Raw genomic sequence first — 21,072 nt, 5'->3', positions numbered from 1 at the left:
CTCTCTGCCATTCCCTCTCTCCTTCCTCCTGTAGCTGTAGCCGTCTTGCAATGACATAAAATGCCGCCATTGTGCAAGAAGAATTGCATTTTGGGTCCATTTTTATGGGTTGCACCTGGTTACCACCTGATTCCAATCCATGGTAAATATCGACTCTTAAATACCGAATTTGAAGCAAATTCGGTATTTCAGTGCTTACCTACATCTCATTATTCAATTTTACCACTTCTTATTTACCGATTCGGTATTTTACCGATTCGGTAAATTTACCAAATCAGTAAATATACCGATTCGGTAAATTTTCTGATTCGGTATTTTACTGAGTCGGTAACTTTACCGATTCTGTATATTTTCCTAATCGGTATTTTACCGATTCGGTAACTTTACTGATTCAGTAAATTTACAGAATCGGACAATTTTCGGACTCCTACATCCCAAATGCCCATAGGAATGAATGGGAAATACCGATTCGGAAAATACCAATTCGGTAAATACCAAATCGGAAAGCAAGCAAAAGTGAAACTTATGAAAACAGCCAATCAGGTGCTACCACTCTCCCCCTCCCTACCAGGAAGTGGCTACCCAGGCAGCTGAGACTAATTAGAAGGGGCCCGATTCACAGAATGAATTTAAGACTCAATCCTAAACGTACCACTGTTTTGGTATTCACAGATTGCACTTACTACTTTTGGTATTCACAGAATGAACTTACTACTTTTGGCATTCACAGAATGCACTTACTACTTTTGGTATTCACAGAATAAACTTACTCATTTCGGTATTCACAGAAGTTAGGACTACTAACTTTAGGACTCCTAAATGCCTACTGTGAATACCGAAAGTCTTAAAATGAGGATTTTTCTCAATTTAGTAGTAGTAAAGTTAGGACTTTCGGTATTCACAGAAGGCATTTAGGAGTCCTAACTTTACTACTACTAAATGGAGAAAAATCCTGATTTTAAGACTTTAGGTATTCACAGAAGGCATTTAGGAGTCCTGAAGTTAGGAGTCCTAACTTTACTACTACTAAATTGAGAAAAATCCTAATTTTAAGACTTTCGGTATTCACAGAAGGCATTTAGGAGTCCTAAAGTTAGTAGTCCTAACTTCTGTGAATACCGAAATGAGTAAGTTCATTCTGTGAATACCAAAAGTAGTAAGTGCATTCTGTGAATGCCAAAAGTAGTAAGTTCATTCTGTGAATACCAAAAGTAGTAAGTGCAATCTGTGAATACCAAAATAGTAGTAAGTATAGGATTGAGTCTTAAATTCATTTTGTGAATCGGGCCCAAGGTTCTGGAGAGGCAGTCAGAGCAGAGCAGAGACACAGAGCAGCAGGGAGAGTTTTGTTGAAACTTCATCAAAAGAAAAATGGCAAGCAGCAGTGAGAGTCAGAAGGCTGAAAGAAAGAGGAAAATAAAGTTCAGCAGCATGGAGCTGCAGGTACTGGTGGAGGAGGTAGTGAGAGTGCACAACAAACTTTTTGGCAGGCACTCCCTCACTGTTCCTCAGTCTGCCAAACGAAAAATCCGGCTGGCAATTGCACAAAAAGTTAATGCAGTAGGAGTCACACCCAGGAATATTGAGGATCTAAAAAAAAGATTTTATGACATCAGGAGCCTCACCAAGAAGAAGATGTCTGAAATACACAAGCAGGCTGGTGTCACCGGTGGAGGCAGGAACCCAGCCCCACCCCACCCCTGACTGACCTGGAGGAGTTGGTGGCCTCAGCCATTGAGGCAGACAGCGTCTTGGGACTTGGAAATGTTGACAGCTCAGCCAGAGCAACAAAAAAAGGTAAGACGCATGTGCAGCATCATACCCCATGCCAACCCGCTTCCCTTTACTCTTTGTGGACAAGCCAACCCCAGTCCAGTACTGCTAGCACTATACAGCAGCAATGCATTATGGGAAATGTAGTCAGCTAATGTAAGACCATGTGTAACTGCATAGACATCAGCAAGTCACTGAAAGTAATGCAGATAAATGAAAGTGAAATGTGTAAAGCATTTATTGTAGTGACTGTGACACAGTAGCACACAGTTGCTATACGCTTATTTATACCTAGGTGCAAAATCAGCCAGTCGACCCACAGAAACAGAAGGGACTGTACCAGCGAGGGAGGAGAGTGAGGAAGCAGGGCCAAGCCAAGTACAAGCCTCACAGGAGGAAGGTGACACGACTGGCATCTCCCAAGAAGATGAGACAGTACAGACCCCAGAGTTGCTGCACTCCCCACAGCTCTCACAATCCCCTCCCCTGGTTTTCTCACCAGAAACCTCCCCATCACTGTTCCTGTCCACTCCTGCAACCCCACCAGGCAGGAGGCGTGTCGTGGCCCCACTACCAGTAATGGAGGCAGCAGAGGGTGAGGGTGAGGCTCAAATCAATGTAGATGTGAGTTCTGCAGCACTGCAGTCCACAAATGAGCCAGTCACCGTGCGCAGAACACAACGCATACCCAGCAGTGCAGGTGGACGTGGAGATGGCACTGTGTTCCGTGGGCTGGAGGGGAGCATGGTGCACATACAACGGATGCAGGGCAAATCCATCCTAGCCTGCCATTGCCAATTCCGAGTCCTGACTGAGAAAATAGGAGACATGGGGAAGGGCATGAGTGACATTGTTGAGTCAAATAGGGAGGTTGCAAAAACAAACATTGCAGCTGGGATGCAGCAGATGAGCAACTCCATTACACAGCTCTGCTCCCAACTAGACAGTCTGTCCCACACAAGGCGCAGGGAGGCTCGTGTCCACAATACGGCCATCAATCGTCTGGCCACTGCCACATCCCTGCTTTGCCGTAGGGGCATAAATATGCAGGAGGCTTTGACCCAGAACACGGCTGAGGTCACCAGGGGCATGGCCAGAATCCCAAGTGCACTAGAGGCTATGCTTATTTCACACACTGCACAGAATCCTGCCCTGGACGTGGCAGAGGCTGAAGACAGTAGTAGCCGGAGCAGCATGGCAAGCGCTGTTCTGAAGCCACGGAGGAGTAGCAGGCGCCCAGCTGAGGCTGCAGGGCATGCTGAACACAGCGAGCAACATCCTAGTGGCTCAGGGAAGCGCGGGCGCAAGTGACTTTACCGGTCATGGGTGAAGTAACCCGGGACATACAGTCCCCACGTACATAATGTTTATTTTGTTGCACTTCCGTGCTTGTACGTTGTGGCAACATTAAATTACGTTGTTCCCATACACAACCTGTCTGTGTCTCATTACTTAGAAATAGTTGTGTGTAATCTCATCACGTCTGTATCTGCCATCACTTGGTGTTGACACTCCAGCAGGTTGTGTTTCAGGCACAGCAATGTCGTCGTCATGATCCTCATAGTCTGACAACTCCACCTCAGTGCCCTTCTTCACAGCAAGGTTGTGCAACATAGCACAGGCAGCAATGATCTTACAGCAGGTGATGGGGGTATACTGCCTTGCACCTCCACTCTTGTGCAAGCACCTGAACCTGCTTTTCCAGATACCAAACGTACGCTCCACTACATTTCTTGTGCTCTTGTGGGCCCGGTTATATCTCCTTTGGCTGGGTGTTGAGGGGTTGAGGTAGGGGGTGAGTATGAAGGAGCGGAGGGCATATGCACTGTCTCCTAAAAGGAAATGGGAATACATTACTCGCATGCATACATGTACTTCTTCCTGCAATAGGCGTTATGGGGGTTGCACACTATGTCTTACCTAGGAGGTATCCTTCACCAAATTCCCCTGCAGTCAGCCGTGCATATATGCCGCTGTTTTGAAATATATAGGAGTTGTGGGTACTCCCAGGGAATTTTGCCACAAGGTCAGTGATGGCGCACTTTGCATTGCAAATCACCTGCACATTGATGGTGTGCGTTGACTTCCTATTCCTGTATATATATTCAGTGGCAGCAGGGGGACAAATGGGAATGTGCGTGCCATCAATGCAGCCAATTATATTGGGGAATCGTGCCATCTGGTAAAAGTCTGATTTTGTTTGGACCAGTTCAGCATGGGTTGCAGGAAAAGATATGTAATGGTCCTTCCTCTGTAACATGGCATCAAGGAATTTGTGGAAAAACCTTGACAGGCTGCTCTGGGTCACCCCACCTACCGCAGCAATCACACTCTGGTAGCTACCAGACCCAAGCAGGTGTAGGCTAAACAGCACCTGCACGAGGGGTGGAATAGCATGTGCCCTTGGGGTAGTGTGCTCCAACAGTGGTTGGAGGTCCCTGATGAGGTCCAAGATGGTGTCTGAGTCCAACCTGTACCTCTGGAGAATCTCTGCCTCTGTGAGCATGAATAGGGTGATCCTCTGTCTGTAGACCTGCTCCTCTCTCTGCCATTCCCTCTCTCCTTCCTCCTGTCGCCGTAGCTGTCTTGCAATGACATAAAATGCCACCATTGTGCAAGAAGAATTGCATTTTGGGTCCATTTTTATGGGTTGCACCTGGTTACCACCTGATTCCAATCCATGGTAAATACCGACTCTTAAATACCGAATTTTAAGCAAATTCGGTATTTCAGTGCTTACCTACATCTCATTATTCAATTTTACCACTTCTTATTTACCGATTCGGTATTTTACCGATTCGGTAAATTTACCGAATCAGTAAATATACCGATTCGGTAAATTTTCTGATTCAGTATTTTACCGAGTCGGTAACTTTACCGATTCGGTATATTTTCCGAATCGGTATTTTACCGATTCGGTAACTTTACCGATTCGGTAAATTTACAGAATCGGACAATTTTCGGACTCCTACATCCCAAATGCTCAATACCGGTCATTAACGGCCGAAAATACTGATTTTCGGCCGTTAATGACCGGTATTGGGCTACTTACATCTGGCCCTAGCTTCCCAAAATGTGCATAATACTACTATATTTACATTCCAAAACCTACTCAAAAATATGTTTAACTAAAAAAAGGTGGATAGGAATGAGATTAAAATAAATAATCTTACTCCAAAAGCTGCTTCTATAAAAAAAAACATGCATAATGTTAAAATGTTTAATCTCCTCTTCACACTCTAATTTTCTTTTTATATCAACAGATTACTACAATACATGCTCAAAGGAAAACATCATCTCAACAAAGAAATCGCAAAATACACCTCACAACAGAAAATTCATATTACAAGATAATGCTCCAAAATACAACTAAGTAAGAAAAAGAAATGCCGGATAGTGATTAGATTAAAACAAATATGCTTACTCCCAGAACGGCTTTTTCCAGAAAACATGCAAAATTAAAAAAAGTTACAACTAATAATCTTACTATAATTTTCTTTTTATAGCAACAATAGTCAAAAAGATCACAACAAAGAAAAAACAAAATACACTATACAGCAGCAAAACCATATACCACTGTAATTCTTTCAAATATAACAAAGTTTATATATATAAAAAAACACATTATCAAAATAAAATGTTAACATTGTGAATTTATCTCTTTAAGCTTTCAAACACGAAAAAACATAACAAGAGCAAAGTAATTAACACATCACTAATTATTATCATTTTAAAACTGTACATAAATGATATTCCAGAAAATAATATGTTCTGTTCTGCAAAAAAAATATATAACTGATAAATACATCTATTATCCTTGATTATAAAATATTCACAGTAAAACACACATGTAAGTATAATAATGAAAGATGTTGTGTTTATATATGATATTGAAACAGAATAGTACTGCTCCTTAACCAAAGAAATTCTATTATATTTCAGAGATCTAATGTAAACAATTCAAACACTAACATTATTTTTCTTTCACCTTTTACAGACCACAAAACAACTACAAAGAACTAAATAAAGGAATAAACTACCAAAACTATTTTCTAAAGGTAAGATAACAAAAACACAAACCAACTAATCTAAACAACTATGTTAATCTCACTAGGAATCTTCACCAATTAAATACAAATACCTAATACAACTCTAAAAAAACATTTTTTTTCAGAAACACACACAACAACAGCAATTTGGCAAAAGTAAAGAACATTACAAGATCTAATTGAAAGGTAAGAAAAATTAATTTATTTCCCTATACAAATAACTAATGTTTCTTTCTCCCAATAAAGCAGGATTGTTTATATCCAAATACAACACAAATTATAGATGAATCAAATCAAAAACAATAACAGACTATAGCAAATGCATGCATTGTCAACTGTGAAAATTATATAAGCATACTGTCATTTTCCCGCTAAACGGGTATACATTACTAATTTTAAAATAAAGAACAATAGTGTGTTTTTTTCTTCTCTTTACAGGAAAAAAATGGCAACACCATCCAAAGAAGCTAAATACCTAAAATGCAAAAGAGGGAACAGACTACTGAACAATAATGGGTATGTTTATTGTAAGGAGAGACTATCTGAACCCAGAATTCATTGGAGGTGTGTGCAATATTACTCAACCCATTGCAGAGGCAGAGCGGTTACCCTTGGTGACACTATTTTAAAAACCACTGACCTTAACCAAACTGCCTCTGCAATGGAGATTGAAGTTTGCGAAAGAACAAATGAAATTAATGATATTGCATCCACCTCAAATGAACCCTGTGGTTCACTTTTAAGGGAGGTATCACAACAAATACCTAAACATGTTGCAAGTAGTATGCCCACAATACCTAATTTCAGAAGAATTATATAACGTCTAAAACAGACAAGTAATCCACAAAGAGTCACACCCCAAACATACTCTGACATTGTAATTCCACCTGAACTCTCCATTACTTCTTCAAATTAACCTTTCCTACTGCATGATAACGAAAACCCTCAAAAAAGAATATTAATATTCAGCACAGCACAAAATTTAGTACGGTTAGAAAACAGTGATATTTGGATGATGGATGGAACGTTTAAAAGCATGCCCCATCCATTCAACCAAATATACACTGTCCACGCATACATTGACAATACTGTAATTCCCTTAATATACAGTTTACTACCTGATAAACAATCTTCAACATACACTGAATTTTTATCAGTGATAAAATCAAAAACATCTAATAAAAGCCCTAAAAAAGAAATAATTGACTTTGAAATTTCTATGATTAATGCAATTACAAAAACATATCCAGAAACCCAAATTTAAGGATTTTTTTTCACTTTTCTCAGGCATATTGGCGCAAACTTAAAAAAACTCCTTAATTGAGGATTATATATATGCCGCTCACTTGCAACTCTACCTTGCTGCTGACACGGAGGTTTCACCGAGCCCAGGAGGGTTTCAATTGCTGTTTGCTTTGGGTGACGTGGTCTGGCCACTGGTGGGAGCTTGTCCGCAGTCGGCGGATTCCTGAACGCTCCCAGTGGTTCTCGAGACCCAAACGTCAGGGCGCCTTACCGGGGGACTGCGAGGCCCAGCATTCAACACAGCCCACAGCTGGTGCCTCTGCCCCCGGCGGACACGCCCACACGCCTCTGACCCTCATTTACCTTTCGCGACACCCGCTCCGCGGGTGGCGCTCACTTGCAACTCTACCTTGCTGCTGACACAGAGGTTTCACCGAGCCCAGGAGGGTTTCTATTGCTGTTTGCTTCGGGTGACGTGGTCTGGCCACTGGTGGGAGCTTGTCCGCAGTCGGCGGATTCCTGAACTCTCCCAGTGGTTCTCGAGACCCAAACGTCAGGGCGCCTTACCGGGGGACTGCGAGGCCCAGCATTCAACACAGCCCACATCTGGTGCCTCTGCCCCCGGCGGACACGCCCACACGCCTCTGACCCTCATTTACCTTTCGCGACACCCGCTCCGCGGGTGGCGCTCACTTGCAACTCTACCTTGCTGCTGACACAGAGGTTTCACCGAGCCCAGGAGGGTTTCTATTGCTGTTTGCTTCGGGTGACGTGGTCTGGCCACTGGTGGGAGCTTGTCCGCAGTCGGCGGATTCCTGAACTCTCCCAGTGGTTCTCGAGACCCAAACGTCAGGGCGCCTTACCGGGGGACTGCGAGGCCCAGCATTCAACACAGCCCACAGCTGGTGCCTCTTCCCCCGGCGGACACACCCACACGCCTCTGACCCTCATTTACCTTTTGCGACACCCGCTCCGCGGGTGCCGCTCACTTGCAACTCTACCTTGCTGCTGACACGGAGGTTTCACCGAGCCCAGGAGGGTTTCAATTGCTGTTTGCTTCGGGTGACGTGGTCTGGCCACTGGTGGGAGCTTGTCCGCAGTTGGCGGATTCCTGAACGCTTCCAGTGGTTCTCGAGACCCAAACGTCTGGGCGCCTTACCGGGGGACTGCGAGGCCCAGCATTCAACACAGCCCACAGCTGGTGCCTCTTCCCCCGGCGGACACGCCCACACGCCTCTGACCCTCATTTACCTTTTGCGACACCCGCTCCACGGGTGCCACTCACTTGCAACTCTACCTTGCTGCTGACACGGAGGTTTGACCGAGCCCAGGAGGGTTTCAATTGCTGTTTGCTTCGGGTGACGTGGTCTGGCCACTGGTGGGAGCTTGTCCACAGTCGGCGGATTCCTGAACGCTCCCAGTGGTTCTCGAGACCCAAACGTCTGGGCGCCTTACCGGGGGACTGCGAGGCCCAGCATTCAACACAGCCCACAGCTGGTGCCTCTTCCCCCGGCGGACACGCCCACACGCCTGTGAGCACATAATTGACCTGGCCATCCTGCGGCGCGGGACGCGCGCGGGACGAAGCACGGGGCTAAGCCCGGGCAAAGGGCGGGCCGTCTAAGGCCGTCAAAGGACGACAAGGGACGGGGCGGGCCCAGACCCTGACATCCTCTCTACGGCAATACTGTCCGCCGAACCTGGCGTGAACATAGTGAGAAAAATCTAAACACTGTAGAAGATACCTATTACGGTTCAGATCACCCAGTTCCTGGAGTTCCATATCATAAGCGCTACCACTCAGTAGCCAATTATGACAACACCAACAGGAAAATCTCGCACTATAACAGTGAATACTACACATGGGACTGCTACTGGGACAATCGATCAATTCTTTAAGAGGGTCACAAACGTATTAGAAAAGGAAATAGCGGATACAGAGAAGCGTCTCTCATTAGATTTATTAACTGGGAAACGCTCCTCTCTGGGGGCATTAACCCAAGTTACTTCCCGAGATAGGATACATCTAGATCTGGCCCAGGATACTATTCCCCCAACGGTGATAAGCTTGGAGGATGACGATATTTCTAATTCCTCTAGTCATGCGTCTCTTATAAACTCTCCCTCATCCTCCTCAACCATATCTGGTCTAACACACTCCCCCAAACTATTTTCAGTCTCCCCACCAACCACAGATCAGAAACGCAAACAATCAAAAAAAAGGAAAAGAAGGGGGTCCCCATCTGCAAAATTCAAAAAACTAGTGACTCTGTTTCTCAATTCATAAGACCTATAGAGATGACAGGACCCTCCCTTTCCGTGGAGATAAGCAATCCCTCTGCAACCCCCAATTTTTCAGGACTCCCTAATGCCCCTCATTCAGAAGGGGATCTCATCAACAAATTGGAGGTTATGATGAAATCCCTCTTACTCCCTTTGTTAGAGAGAACCCGAATGATAAGTGCACACATAGACAGGCTGGGCAGCCAAATAGAAGGGAACACTACCGCCCTGCTAGCTCTCCAAAACAGCCATGCTAATAATTCCAGTGGCAATCATATAATGCCCACTAGCCTTCCAACTAAAGAGCCCTCGACTAGCACAATCCCTTTAACAGCACCCAGTATACAGGGGAAAAAAGCCTTATTCAAAACCAATAAACCATCAACGAGTAAGGAACACCTGTCCCCTGCAGCTAACACTAGGGGGAAAAAACTGGAAGCAGCTCAGGCTAGCGATAAAAGGGAAGGTAACAAGAAAGGACCCACTAAAAATCCCCCATTAGCTAAAACCCCAAAACCAGAAGTTAAAGAGAGGGGTAACGATAAAGGGGGGTCACTACCTAAACACCCACCAATAGAAAAAAAAAGAACAGTAGATCTACCACCACAATCGGCCCCATACACAATTATTATGGCAGGCGTACCAGAGCTTGAAAGAGGGGTTAGAGAAGACCACTTTGCCCTAAAAAATAAAACAATGCACTGGCTGGAACAGAATAGACCACTTCCTGCCCATGTCAGTGGAAAAATTCTATCTGTGAGGCGTGCGTCTTGGGTGGGATCAAGACCCAAAGATAGAGCTGGGGATGTGATAATCATACATTTTCAAGATCATAGAGCGGTAAGGTGCATAGGAGACTGGTATGAAACAAGAGGGGGGATACTATCTCCACCCACTATGTCAGTTTCTTCTACCCAAGAGACCCAAACTCCTATCCAAAATCTATCCCAGTAAGAAATCCTCACTTGGACTGGAAAGAAGTGGACCCCGATTTCCACGCCAAAGGCTGGACAACTACCACCCCTATCCTCAGTTAAATAGAGGGCTTCATAGCAATAACATTCTTCCACCGCACTATGGATTTAACGTCCCTACATTTAACCACTATTCAATGCTCTATGGGCTAAATGAAGTGGACTGACTCAGACGGCAGTGGAGAGCCCCGCAAAGGCTTCCCCCTCCTGAGGCTATTAATGCGCAGGACTCTATAACTTCGAAAAAGGATGTCCTTGGGAATGTCATAGAATACAAAGAGCAAGACGTACTGGGAGATCTAATATCTATAAACGAGGATGAAATTCCCCCTCCGCGGGAGGCCGCAGATGGTCCAGTACATAGACTGTCTAGTGAAGGTAATTCCCCTATGTTGGAAATTACACTAACTGGCACATCCAGTACAGTAAGAGAGGAAGGTCAATCGATTCTAGAGACTCCCCCTCATGAGGAAGTGGACGTGACAGAAATAGTTAATATAACCCAGAGAAAAGCAAAACTGAAACTCCTCTATTGGAATATCGCGGGGCTTCAAATAAAAATTACCGACGGGTCCCTATTAAACTATGTACAGGACTATCAGGTGATCTGCCTACAGGAGACATGGGCAACCGCGGGGTTGCATTTAACAGGGTACAAAACATTCTTCTCCTCAGCCATAGCCGTCCAGCACGGCAGAGCCAAAGGGGGACTGATGATCTACCTAGCTAACACCGTATCGGGCTTAGAGGTCACTCCTCTTGCACTAGAACCAAACTATCAGGCATTAAAATTGACATTTGAGAAGAAAAAGGTCATTATCATGGTAAATCTGTAGGACAACCTAACAGAAGCCAATAGACTGCATACACTAGGGGCTCTCCGGAAGAAATTTGTAATTTGGACAAAACAAAATAAAACCCACGATCCTCCAAGTATTATATGGGGGGGGGGGGGGTGATTTCAATCAACACCCCTGCTGTAGAAGCAGTACTAACCTTTGTGGGGTGGTAGATGAAGAAGATGGCCAAATAACCCATTTTAACCACTCAGAGACGGGAAACTATTTGAACGAAACTATGTCTGAATTGGGTCTCCTAATACTAAATACGTCAAAACCCCCTAATGGGCAGCTGGACCCTACTTATCTGGGCAGGGGATCTGAGTCAACGATTGACTACGTATTGGCCACAGCCACATTAAGAAGCAAGGTTGACAATTTTAGAATCCTTATAAACACCCTAAGCGACCACGCTGCTCTGACCATAGACTTGTTTTTGGAGCAAGGTTTACTCCCACCCTCACTCGTAAATTCCATCCTTGCACAGCACAACATACATCTTACTAAAATAAATGGCTACGCCCTAGGGTGGGGTAAGATAGACGCTGAAGATTTAACAAAAAGGGTGGTGTGCACAACCTACGAGGCGCTAGTAAAATGCTTAGATGTCAACACGGGGGAGCAGGAGGTTCTGGATAATTCGGGGGAAATTCTAGACAAGGTAAAACAGCTGCTAACAAAAAAGTGTAAAGGAAATGGGGGGGTGAAAAGGGGGTGGTTTGACCACAATTGCACCACAGCACACAAAAATTTAAAGCGAGCACTGTCAAAAGTCCCTAGAGACCAGGATGAGATCAGGAGGCTAAGAAGAACTTACACTTTAGTATGCAGGGAGAGGAAACAGGAGCTTAAACAAGCGTTATGGGACCAACTACACGAGAGTTCCCTGTCCAGAAATAGTGATATTTTTTGGAAGCTGGTCAAAGCCCCATTCCTGTCAGATAATAATAACCAGCCATCGGTAGAGGTGGCAATTGACGGGTCGGCATGGGTCAATCACTTTTCAAACATCTTCGCTAAACCGCCAGAAACTGACCCAACAGAAGAGAATGTTGGGAATATTCAGCTCAATTCCTTCCCAATCCCAATAGAAATTGCCTTAACTGAAGTCATCAGTGCAGTGAAATCTAGCAAAGGTGGGAAAGCCCCGGGCCCGGATGGTGTACCAGTGGACTTTTTTAAGTTCAATTTAGAACTCTGGGCCCCTATCCTAAAAAGGGTCTTTGACGCCGTAATGAGGTGCGGTCTAAATAAATCCTGGACGCAATCCACTATGGTTCCCATTTTTAAAAAGGGTAACAGGGAGGACGCTTCTTGCTATCGTCCAATCTCCCTCCTGGATTCTCTGGGGAAGGTACTGGGCAGAGTGGTTCTCCAGCGACTCCAGGAGTGGGCGGACGATGGCAAGGTCCTCTCGGACATTCAGTTTGGCTTCAGGGAAGGCTTTGGGACTATTGAGCAGGCCCTAAATTTGTCCTTAATTATAGGGAAATATGCCTCAGCAAAGCGGGGTAGATTATATATGGTCTACGTCGACCTCTCAGCGGCTTTCGATTGTGTCTCTCACTCGAAACTATGAACAATCCTCGCCAAAATGGGTGTAGAACCGGCCCTTGTAACTTTCCTTCGGGAATCATACGCAAATGCCTCTGCAAGGGTACGCTTTGGAGCCAGGAGAGAACTCTCGAATTCATTTGCAGTTGAGCGCGGTGTCAGGCAGGGCTGCGTCCTAAAACAGCAAAAAGTCGGTTGGGCTTTTTACTTGTTTGGCACTGATGTAAATGGTGCAGTATGTAATTACATATGTGCAATCTGTACTGTTTCCAGCCCTGATGAAGTCGTAGGTTAACCCTACCACGGCGAAACGCGTTGGCACAAAGGGATTGGAATTAAAGAAGAAAACAACAAGAGCCCAACCAACTTTTTTGCTGATTTTTTCATATATTGATAACTGAACTTTAAAAGTGCACGTGTGCTCCAAAAATATTGTTTAAGAACTAAATAAATGTCAGAAATACTATTGGGTGTAATGCAATCATTTTCGATGCAAGTGGCTTCAGACTACCTCGATAACCTTGCACACATCCTACACTTTTCAAACACTTTATGTTTACTTGTCTGTTTTAACCTAAAACAACTCCTACTAATTGAATTGGCCATAATAAACAAATATTAAAATTAAACATTAAAGTCGGGTCTTCCTAACTTCAGTATTCTTTTATCTTCAACTCTTGGACTTACATACCATCTAAGACTTCACCAAGAGTCCTTTTATTCTTTAATCCATAATAAATAAATAATCTATGTAAACAACCCATTACCCGATGAAAAAGTGTTAATATGCACAGTATAATAAGTGCATACATCAAAAACGCACCCAATAAAAAAATCCAGAAAATAACTTTTTTGTGTAGAAAAAACACAACAAAATCCAACGATGCAATCCAGTCATAAGGCAAATCCAATACATATCGAAATCCTTTTAAATCTGAAATGAGGAAAAAAATACCGAACAGTATGTTTTTTGTAAATATAAAAAATGCCAACATTTTCCAAAAAACAATCCATCAAAACGCAAAATCCTGTAGCAATTAAGTTATTAGCACATCCAAAAGATACTACATTTTAAACAATGTATAAATACATCTAACCGCGAATATAATAAAAATGTGTTACTTATCAAACAACGTACCTCTAAACCAATAAAGTGGACATTTTCAAACACTTTTGTTAAATTAAGTACTTCATATATATATAACATCAAGTACTTAACTAACAAAAACTATTCTAGAAAAAAACAAGACCTGGCCTGGGCCTACTAATGCAACAATTAATAGAGGGAATCAATTGGTGAAAACACAACAAACCCACGTAAAAACTATTCACTAACTAAATATACCTCCCTCCTCTCTCCTTACAATAAACAATACCTTTACACTATGTATTTAAATAATGTAAATGTATCTTACCTTAACGCAGCTCTCCCTTGCTTCTGTTCTCTCCAGCAACGTTCTCTGTAATGATGAAAATCATGTCTACGTGCCTATGTCACATATTTCTGTGAAAATGAAAAAAGGACAATTTCTCTATTGAAACCAATGGAAAAGTGTGTGAAACTTATTGAAAAGTGTATTTTAAAATGTTACAATACTGAATACAATGTAAAAAGTAATTGTTTTAAATGTTATTAAATATAACTGATTTGTTTATATTTTTTCAAAATTTATTATAAATATGCTAAAAATGTGTAATCAATAAAAAAATTAAAAACAAGTTAACTGTTTTCTATTTCTATATAAATGTTTATTAATATTTATTGTAAATTAAAATTGCATTTTTTTTGGTGTGTTATTTAAAATGTGTATAATATATATATATATATTTTTTTAGATATATAATATAATTCACAATTTACTTTTAACAATAACAACTTTTACCTTTCAAATAAATACTTTGTAAAATTATAAGAAAAGCGAAATATTTATCCATTTATATTTTTAAAATAAATTGTATATAAAAAAAGTCATTTTTACCATAAAAATGAAATATTTACCTACATAATTAATACCCACATAATTTTTTATATCATAATTTATATTAAATAATTCTATAAATACATCCATATTATTTTAATAGTAGAATTTCTATTAATCCCCGAGTATTAATTTACTAAAATATTTAGCCTACACCTTAAAAATAAACTTCAAAATATTCCCCAAAAATAAAATATATTTTCCAAATAAATTAATATCTGGATATTTTTTTTTTTACTATAACAAAATTATTTCTAAAAAAATATCAATATTAATTTCTACTGTTGCATTAATATTAATACATGAGCATTAATGTACTCATGACTATTACGAAATATATAAATATATTTTTATATTTTGTAAATAAATAAAACGTACATTTTTCAACATCAATCATATGAAAGTTATAACAAAAACTTAGCATACTATGCTTACCAATGAGTTGTAATAGCATGCGTTGTACCTACATATGCATAGTTATAGTATGCGTTGTAAATTCCTGCGATGTAACTGTTCCTGCGTTGTAAAAGTTGCATTGTAAAGGCATTACATTGTAATGCCTGCGTTGTAAAGGATGGTTCCCAGGAGAACTAGCAGGAAAACTCAGTGAGGAAAGGAGGTGTGCTCCCTTCGCTAACTGTTGCAACTTATCCAATCAGGGCTAGGGCTATGCTCCCTCCCCTGGGGAGGTCGGCATAATAGTGAGTATAGTCACTGCAGGTTATAGACCCATTGGTTCCTACCTATCACCCTGCTGCAACACCCCTAGATCTAATATTTAGGAGGAAACCCCAAACCCTGAAATCATATTCCGGACCCAAGAACAGCCGTACACCACAGCATTGCACCAGCATAGAAGACTACAAACACCAACTGACTTGGCCACAGTCCTACCAGCCAGTCTGCAGCCCTTGCTGAACCTGCATCAAAAGATGACTCGTCCTGCAGCCCTCTGACCTCCAAAGCCTTGGGAGGACTGCCAGTCTTCAACAAAGTTCAAGATCTCCCGTGGACAGCAGACCTGTGAAGAAGAAACCAACTTTAAAGAACAAAGACTCTTCCCTAAGGTACAGTGAAACCACCATCTAACCCACCTTAGCACCCGACACCCACGTCCCGAATCCAAGTGGCCCACAGTCCAGTGAAGGTTCCCCAGCGATTCTGAGCAAGAGTCCACCATGGGCTGTCCCCTGCCAGACACCACCTCAGCACCTGCAGCCTCAACTCAAAGACTTCCCCTGACCGCAACCTGCCCTGTAAGACTTTTCTGACACCTAAGGATATCTCTGCATGGAAGCCCCTGGGCTTTGGGTAGATTGAACAATAGCATCCCTACGTCCCCCAGCATCTCTACTTACCTGGGCTGCTGTGGGTTTTCTTCAGCCGGCCTACTGGCCTGAGCCTGCAGCCTTTCTTCTATACCAATCTCCCACATTGGGTGCCCAATGCTGTGTTGACACTCTGCACCCAGCTGCCCCTGTGGCACTGAGGTTGTAAGTTTTTTGCTGCTTTATGGTCCCACTGTACTTACCTTAACTCCAGGAGATCAACACCTAATGCCGCTTCACTCACCCATGAAAAGCGCAACTGTGATTAACCCCTGTTTTGATTGATTAACATTGGGAGCTTGACCACAAATTTGGCCTCTGCACTCGCTGCCCCTCAGCTGGTGGTACAGTCTTGGTGCTGATTTGAACCCTGCCTGGTGTTGACCCCAGAGCCCGGAGACTGAATTTGCAAGTCGAGTACTTACCTGCAAAACTTGCTTATCATAGGTTAACATTGCAAAGCCTGAAAATTGCAGTGTCCACTTTTTAATGTGTAAAGTATTTTTCCAGAAAAATATACTTACCTTTTTGCGCAAATCTTGGTCTTAGGATAAAATTTGAGAGAAGCTTATTTTTTATAAATTGGTGCGGATCTCCTTTTTGAGTTGTGTGTAATTTATTAATTACTGTGCGCATAACAAATGGCTCTGTGTTAGGCCTAAGGCTGCTCAATCACACTACCAAAAATAGAGCACTTTTGGTTTACATTAAGCTCTGTACACTTCTGGGAAAATCTTTGAACTCTTTGTATGATATAATCACTTAGGGCCCGATTCCGATCTGGGTCGGAAAGCTCTCTGACCGAGCCGGATCTGGAGTGCTTTCCCACGGAGCCGGACTCCTGCAGTCAGACTGCGAGAGTACGATGCAGCCGCATGCTTCTGGACTCGGTTCGGTTGGACTCCCATAGAAAACACTAGTACGGCATGTAGTTTTTCTGGCCGGATCACGTTCGGTGCCCTTCCGACCCGAATCGGAATCGGCCCCTTAGTGGTATATCCTATAAAAAGCCAGCTTCCTAAACAAGGGGTAGGACATGGACAAGTCAGTGAGAAGTTCTTCCCTGATATTTAGAAGCATAGATGCTGTGCCCTTGTGTGTGTGTCTAAACCTGGTTGAAAGTCACTGAGGAGATTATGAGCTTCCAGATGAGCTGAGAGTTGGTGTGCGACCACAGATTTGACTGCATTGGAATGCAGAGTAGGTTAGAAAAACAGTCTATGCTTGGAGAGATTTCCAGGGTGTGAGGAAGGTTTCTTGGTAAAGGGTGTAATTATTACATTCTTTAGCAGTTAAGAGATGAGACTGCCGGAAAGAAAGGTATTGATTAGTTTGGTGAAAAGTGGGAGCAGTATTGGAAGGCCAATCTTCATGGCCAAGGCGCTATAGACCTCCCAGGGTGGGGAGTTTTTTAGCATCCTTCGTGGTAGGGATGAGATCCATTGGAGTGGTGGAGGGAGGTGCTGAGAGCAGGGGTTCGTCTGGTTGCAGGCTATTGATGATGTGCCCTCGAAGAGAGATGTTTTAAAGGCATGGGCAAAGTGGCCAATTGCCTTTGGTCCCAACCTTCCAAGGGGCCCATTGAGAGAGTGAGCTTTCTCATATTTGAATGTTGTCTCTCTATCCAGTGTCTTCCAAATATTTTTGAAGTTCTAGACAATAACTATGACAGTTTTTTGTGATTCTGTTAAAATGCAATATATAATTTAGTATTGTTTGGCATCATGCAGGCATGAATTAGCAGAAAATGGATAATACAATTCATAGTTGTTTTCTACAGGGGCCCCCAACCTTAGTACTTGCCTGGGGCCCAGAAAGTCCTTAAGATCGGACTGCCCTCAAAGCATATCGATTTGGTTAATGAAGGGCGGGAGATTATCATACAGATCCTTCAGAGGCTCAAGAGGGCTTGACTGTTGGTTGATGACACCATTTCCTATAGGGAATGAAAATCAATTTTGTTGATTTGTCTGCCTCTGAGATGCAGCTTTGAAGTACTTCTTCTAAACCCTCGTAAAAGCTGAGTTGTAACATCTTGAAAACATTCTACAGGCAGTCAGAGCAGTAGTTATTGGTGATTTTGGTCAAAATCTTTCAAGTGTCCTGACCGGGCATATTAGGAAGCGCAGTCCATTGGTGAACTCCATTGGTTTGTATTCTACGGGTTGATCTCTTGTGATGAAAATTGAACAAGTGTATCCAGTACTGTAGTTATCTTTTTCCATTGGGGTAGAAGGTCATTGGTGGAAACTGGAGGGGGTTCGGGGATGTCTACAGACTACTGGGAGAACTCCATAAATCAATGGTTATTTAAGAATCTTCAGGAGGTTATTAAGAACTTATCTGCATTTTTTTTATTAAACTCTGTATATACCAAGTAAATGTGGCAACAGCAGAAAATGTTTGTTATTAATGATTAGAAACTGAGTTTGACATTGACAAAGTACTCCTCTCTTTGACCAATGATATTTGGCTGATATGTACGTTGTGCCATTTTCTTCTTACTATCCCTGACGTACATGCATGTGTTAATAGACTAGCGTCTTTCTTTTAATGCATTTCTCCTTTTTTGTGAGTTTTTCACTCCGTTGAATATTCTAATATCTTTGTTATATAAGTATAAAATATGCATAAAGCTAATAAATGATCCTTATTTTCGTCTTCAATTAAATCAAGGCTTTGTTAACTGGAGGCACTTATTGACCTTTACAAAAGCTCTCACTAAATTAGATTCTTAGATACTTTGATGCGTAAGTATATCTATTAGAAGAGACAAGATCGTTTATTGTTTGAATTGCAAATCATGAACTGGCAGTTTATATTCCCACTGAGAACATGCACATGCTGCTACAGTTCACAATGCTATGCTTGCCTCGCAGCAAATCACTAACTGCCACATGCATCAACAGAAGGAATTGTGATTCCTAAATAGCGATTTTTGAGGAATCGCTATTTAGGAATCGCAAAAGCCTTTGCATGTAGGAATCGCTATAAAGATAGCGATTCCTACACATTCCTTAATTGCTAATTGCTACTTGCAAATTGTTAGTCACAATTAAGGAATGCTGTCCCATTCATTCCTATGGGCCTCCAGGCCCAAAGGAATGAATAGGAGATTGCATGAGCAAATTGCTCATGCAATTTCAAGGGTACAAGGGTGTCAAAATGACACCCTGTTGCACCCCTGAAATTGATCTGTTTACATATGTTGCACACACACATGCCCTAAGAGCATGTGTGTGCTCAACATGAAACTTTGAAAAATGCACAAAAGTGCATTTTACAAAGTTTTTGCAAATTACCATGAAGTTCAACTTCATGGTAATTTGCTACTCCTATTAGCGAAATCGCTAATTTTTTAACTTTAATGCATTGCATTTAAGGGATCTCAATTTGGGATTCCTTAAATGCAATCGCAATTTAAGGAATCTCAATTTAGAGATTCCTTAAATTGCGAGTTTTGCATTTGGGATGATGCATCCCAAATGCATGTACCTGTAATATGTTTAGGGTAGGTCTGAAGATGCCTATACATGTTTATGGTTATTTTTATGTTTTGACATCCTCTGCGATAAGTGATATCTGACCAATATGTGGCTGAAACCCGTCTTAATTTTGTGTCGCCTAAATTTGTGTTTTTCTCCCTTTGAAGAGTGTACTTGAATGTATCTATTTCCTTTACAGACTTTCCAAAAGGAACTGGGGACACCTGCAGCCCAGGGCAGAAGAAAGACGGCTCTCAGTGTGTTTGTATGTCTCCTGAAAAGGATTGCAGGTAATGTAGTCCCCTGTTTTTTTCATTTTTGTTTTTAGGCAAGGGAAGATTAAGGGGCAGATTTACAAGAAACTGACGCATCTCTGCATTATAACAGAGATGCATCAGTTTACTTGTGTCACACAAAAAAAGCTTTGCGCCACCTTGGATGCATCGCATTTACAACGCGGCGCACTATGGCACAAGGATTGACAGATGCGTCAGGCATCTGTTGGAGCAAAGGTCACGCATTGCTGGAGTTGTGTCGCAAGCACGACACAACTCCAGTATTGCTCAGGAAAGCCTATACCTATTGTGCTGCGTCACTCCTTACTCCTGCTTCAAGCAAGCGTAAGGTTTTGACGCAGTGCCGTCGTAGAAGTGACACTGAGTCACTTTTACAAGGCTTTCTTGCATCAGAACGCCAACCCTGCATACATTATACATGACGCAGGAATAATGTGGCGCAGGGCTTTACTACTTGACACATCTCCCTAGATGCATCATGTTATAAATGTGTCGCAACGTGGTGCATTGTTTACGTCACCGTTGCGTCACAAAAGTGACGCAACGGTGGCGCAACAGTGTCACAATGGGCTTGTAAATCTGCCCCTAAGTGATTTGGCCAGAATCACAGGTTGTTGAGCGACGCAAGACTCGAACCTGATTCTTCAGTTCCTCTGTCGGCAGCTCTTGCTATTACATCACCAATTGAGCACGAATGTTGAACACTCCACCTAATAGCACTTCGCCTCTGAGGTTGTTCATTTCTTTAGAGTACTCATACATGGTCCTGCCTTGAAATGTGATATACCAACATAAAGATATAAAATGCGCGTGCTTCATAGATATTGCACTCACTTATTCACTTATAAATCTCACACAATCAAACACTCGCCCACATGAAATGCAAAGTGTTTGTGTGTAAAGCTGTATGTGTATGTGTTTGGGATTTCTAAAAAGGCAAGCAATGGAGCTTTCATTTACATAGGATTGGAAAAAGGTTATTTCACATATGGAATAAGACCTAATGCAGCTTAATGATATCTCAGGCTATTATTGTCTTGAGTTGCCTTTGCATTTAAATCATTGTTCTGAAAGTATCAAAAATTCAGATCATTCTAGCGCGTGACAAAGCTTTTAGTCTGAACGTGTCTTCTTTCGAAATATTCATCTATATAATGACATGGACAACTTTAAGCAATTGAAATACCTGGAGAGTACACTGTGTCTAAGATCACAACATTAATTGATAGCAGCCATTGAAAAGCATCAGTTTTACCTTGAGACCTTG

General features: G+C 42.3%; 1 protein-coding gene across 1 annotated transcript in view; it reads left to right on the top strand.

Annotated features, from left to right (window-relative positions):
* LOC147726460 (complement component C6-like) overlaps positions 1 to 21,072 on the top strand; it is a 1,142,533-nt gene that overhangs the window by 1,034,364 nt on the left and 87,097 nt on the right. Inside the window, exon 16 of the mRNA XM_086960582.1 lies at positions 19,709 to 19,799. Coding sequence (XP_086816708.1) covers positions 19,709 to 19,799 — 91 coding nt within the window. The remainder of the gene's footprint in view (positions 1 to 19,708; positions 19,800 to 21,072) is intronic.

This window comes from Lissotriton vulgaris, chromosome 3_1, assembly GCF_964263255.1.
Source record: "Lissotriton vulgaris chromosome 3_1, aLisVul1.2, whole genome shotgun sequence".
NCBI classification, from domain to species: Eukaryota; Metazoa; Chordata; class Amphibia; order Caudata; family Salamandridae; genus Lissotriton; species Lissotriton vulgaris.
The sequence above is the reverse complement of the archived record's forward strand: the minus strand, read 5'-3'. Positions and strand labels throughout refer to the sequence as shown.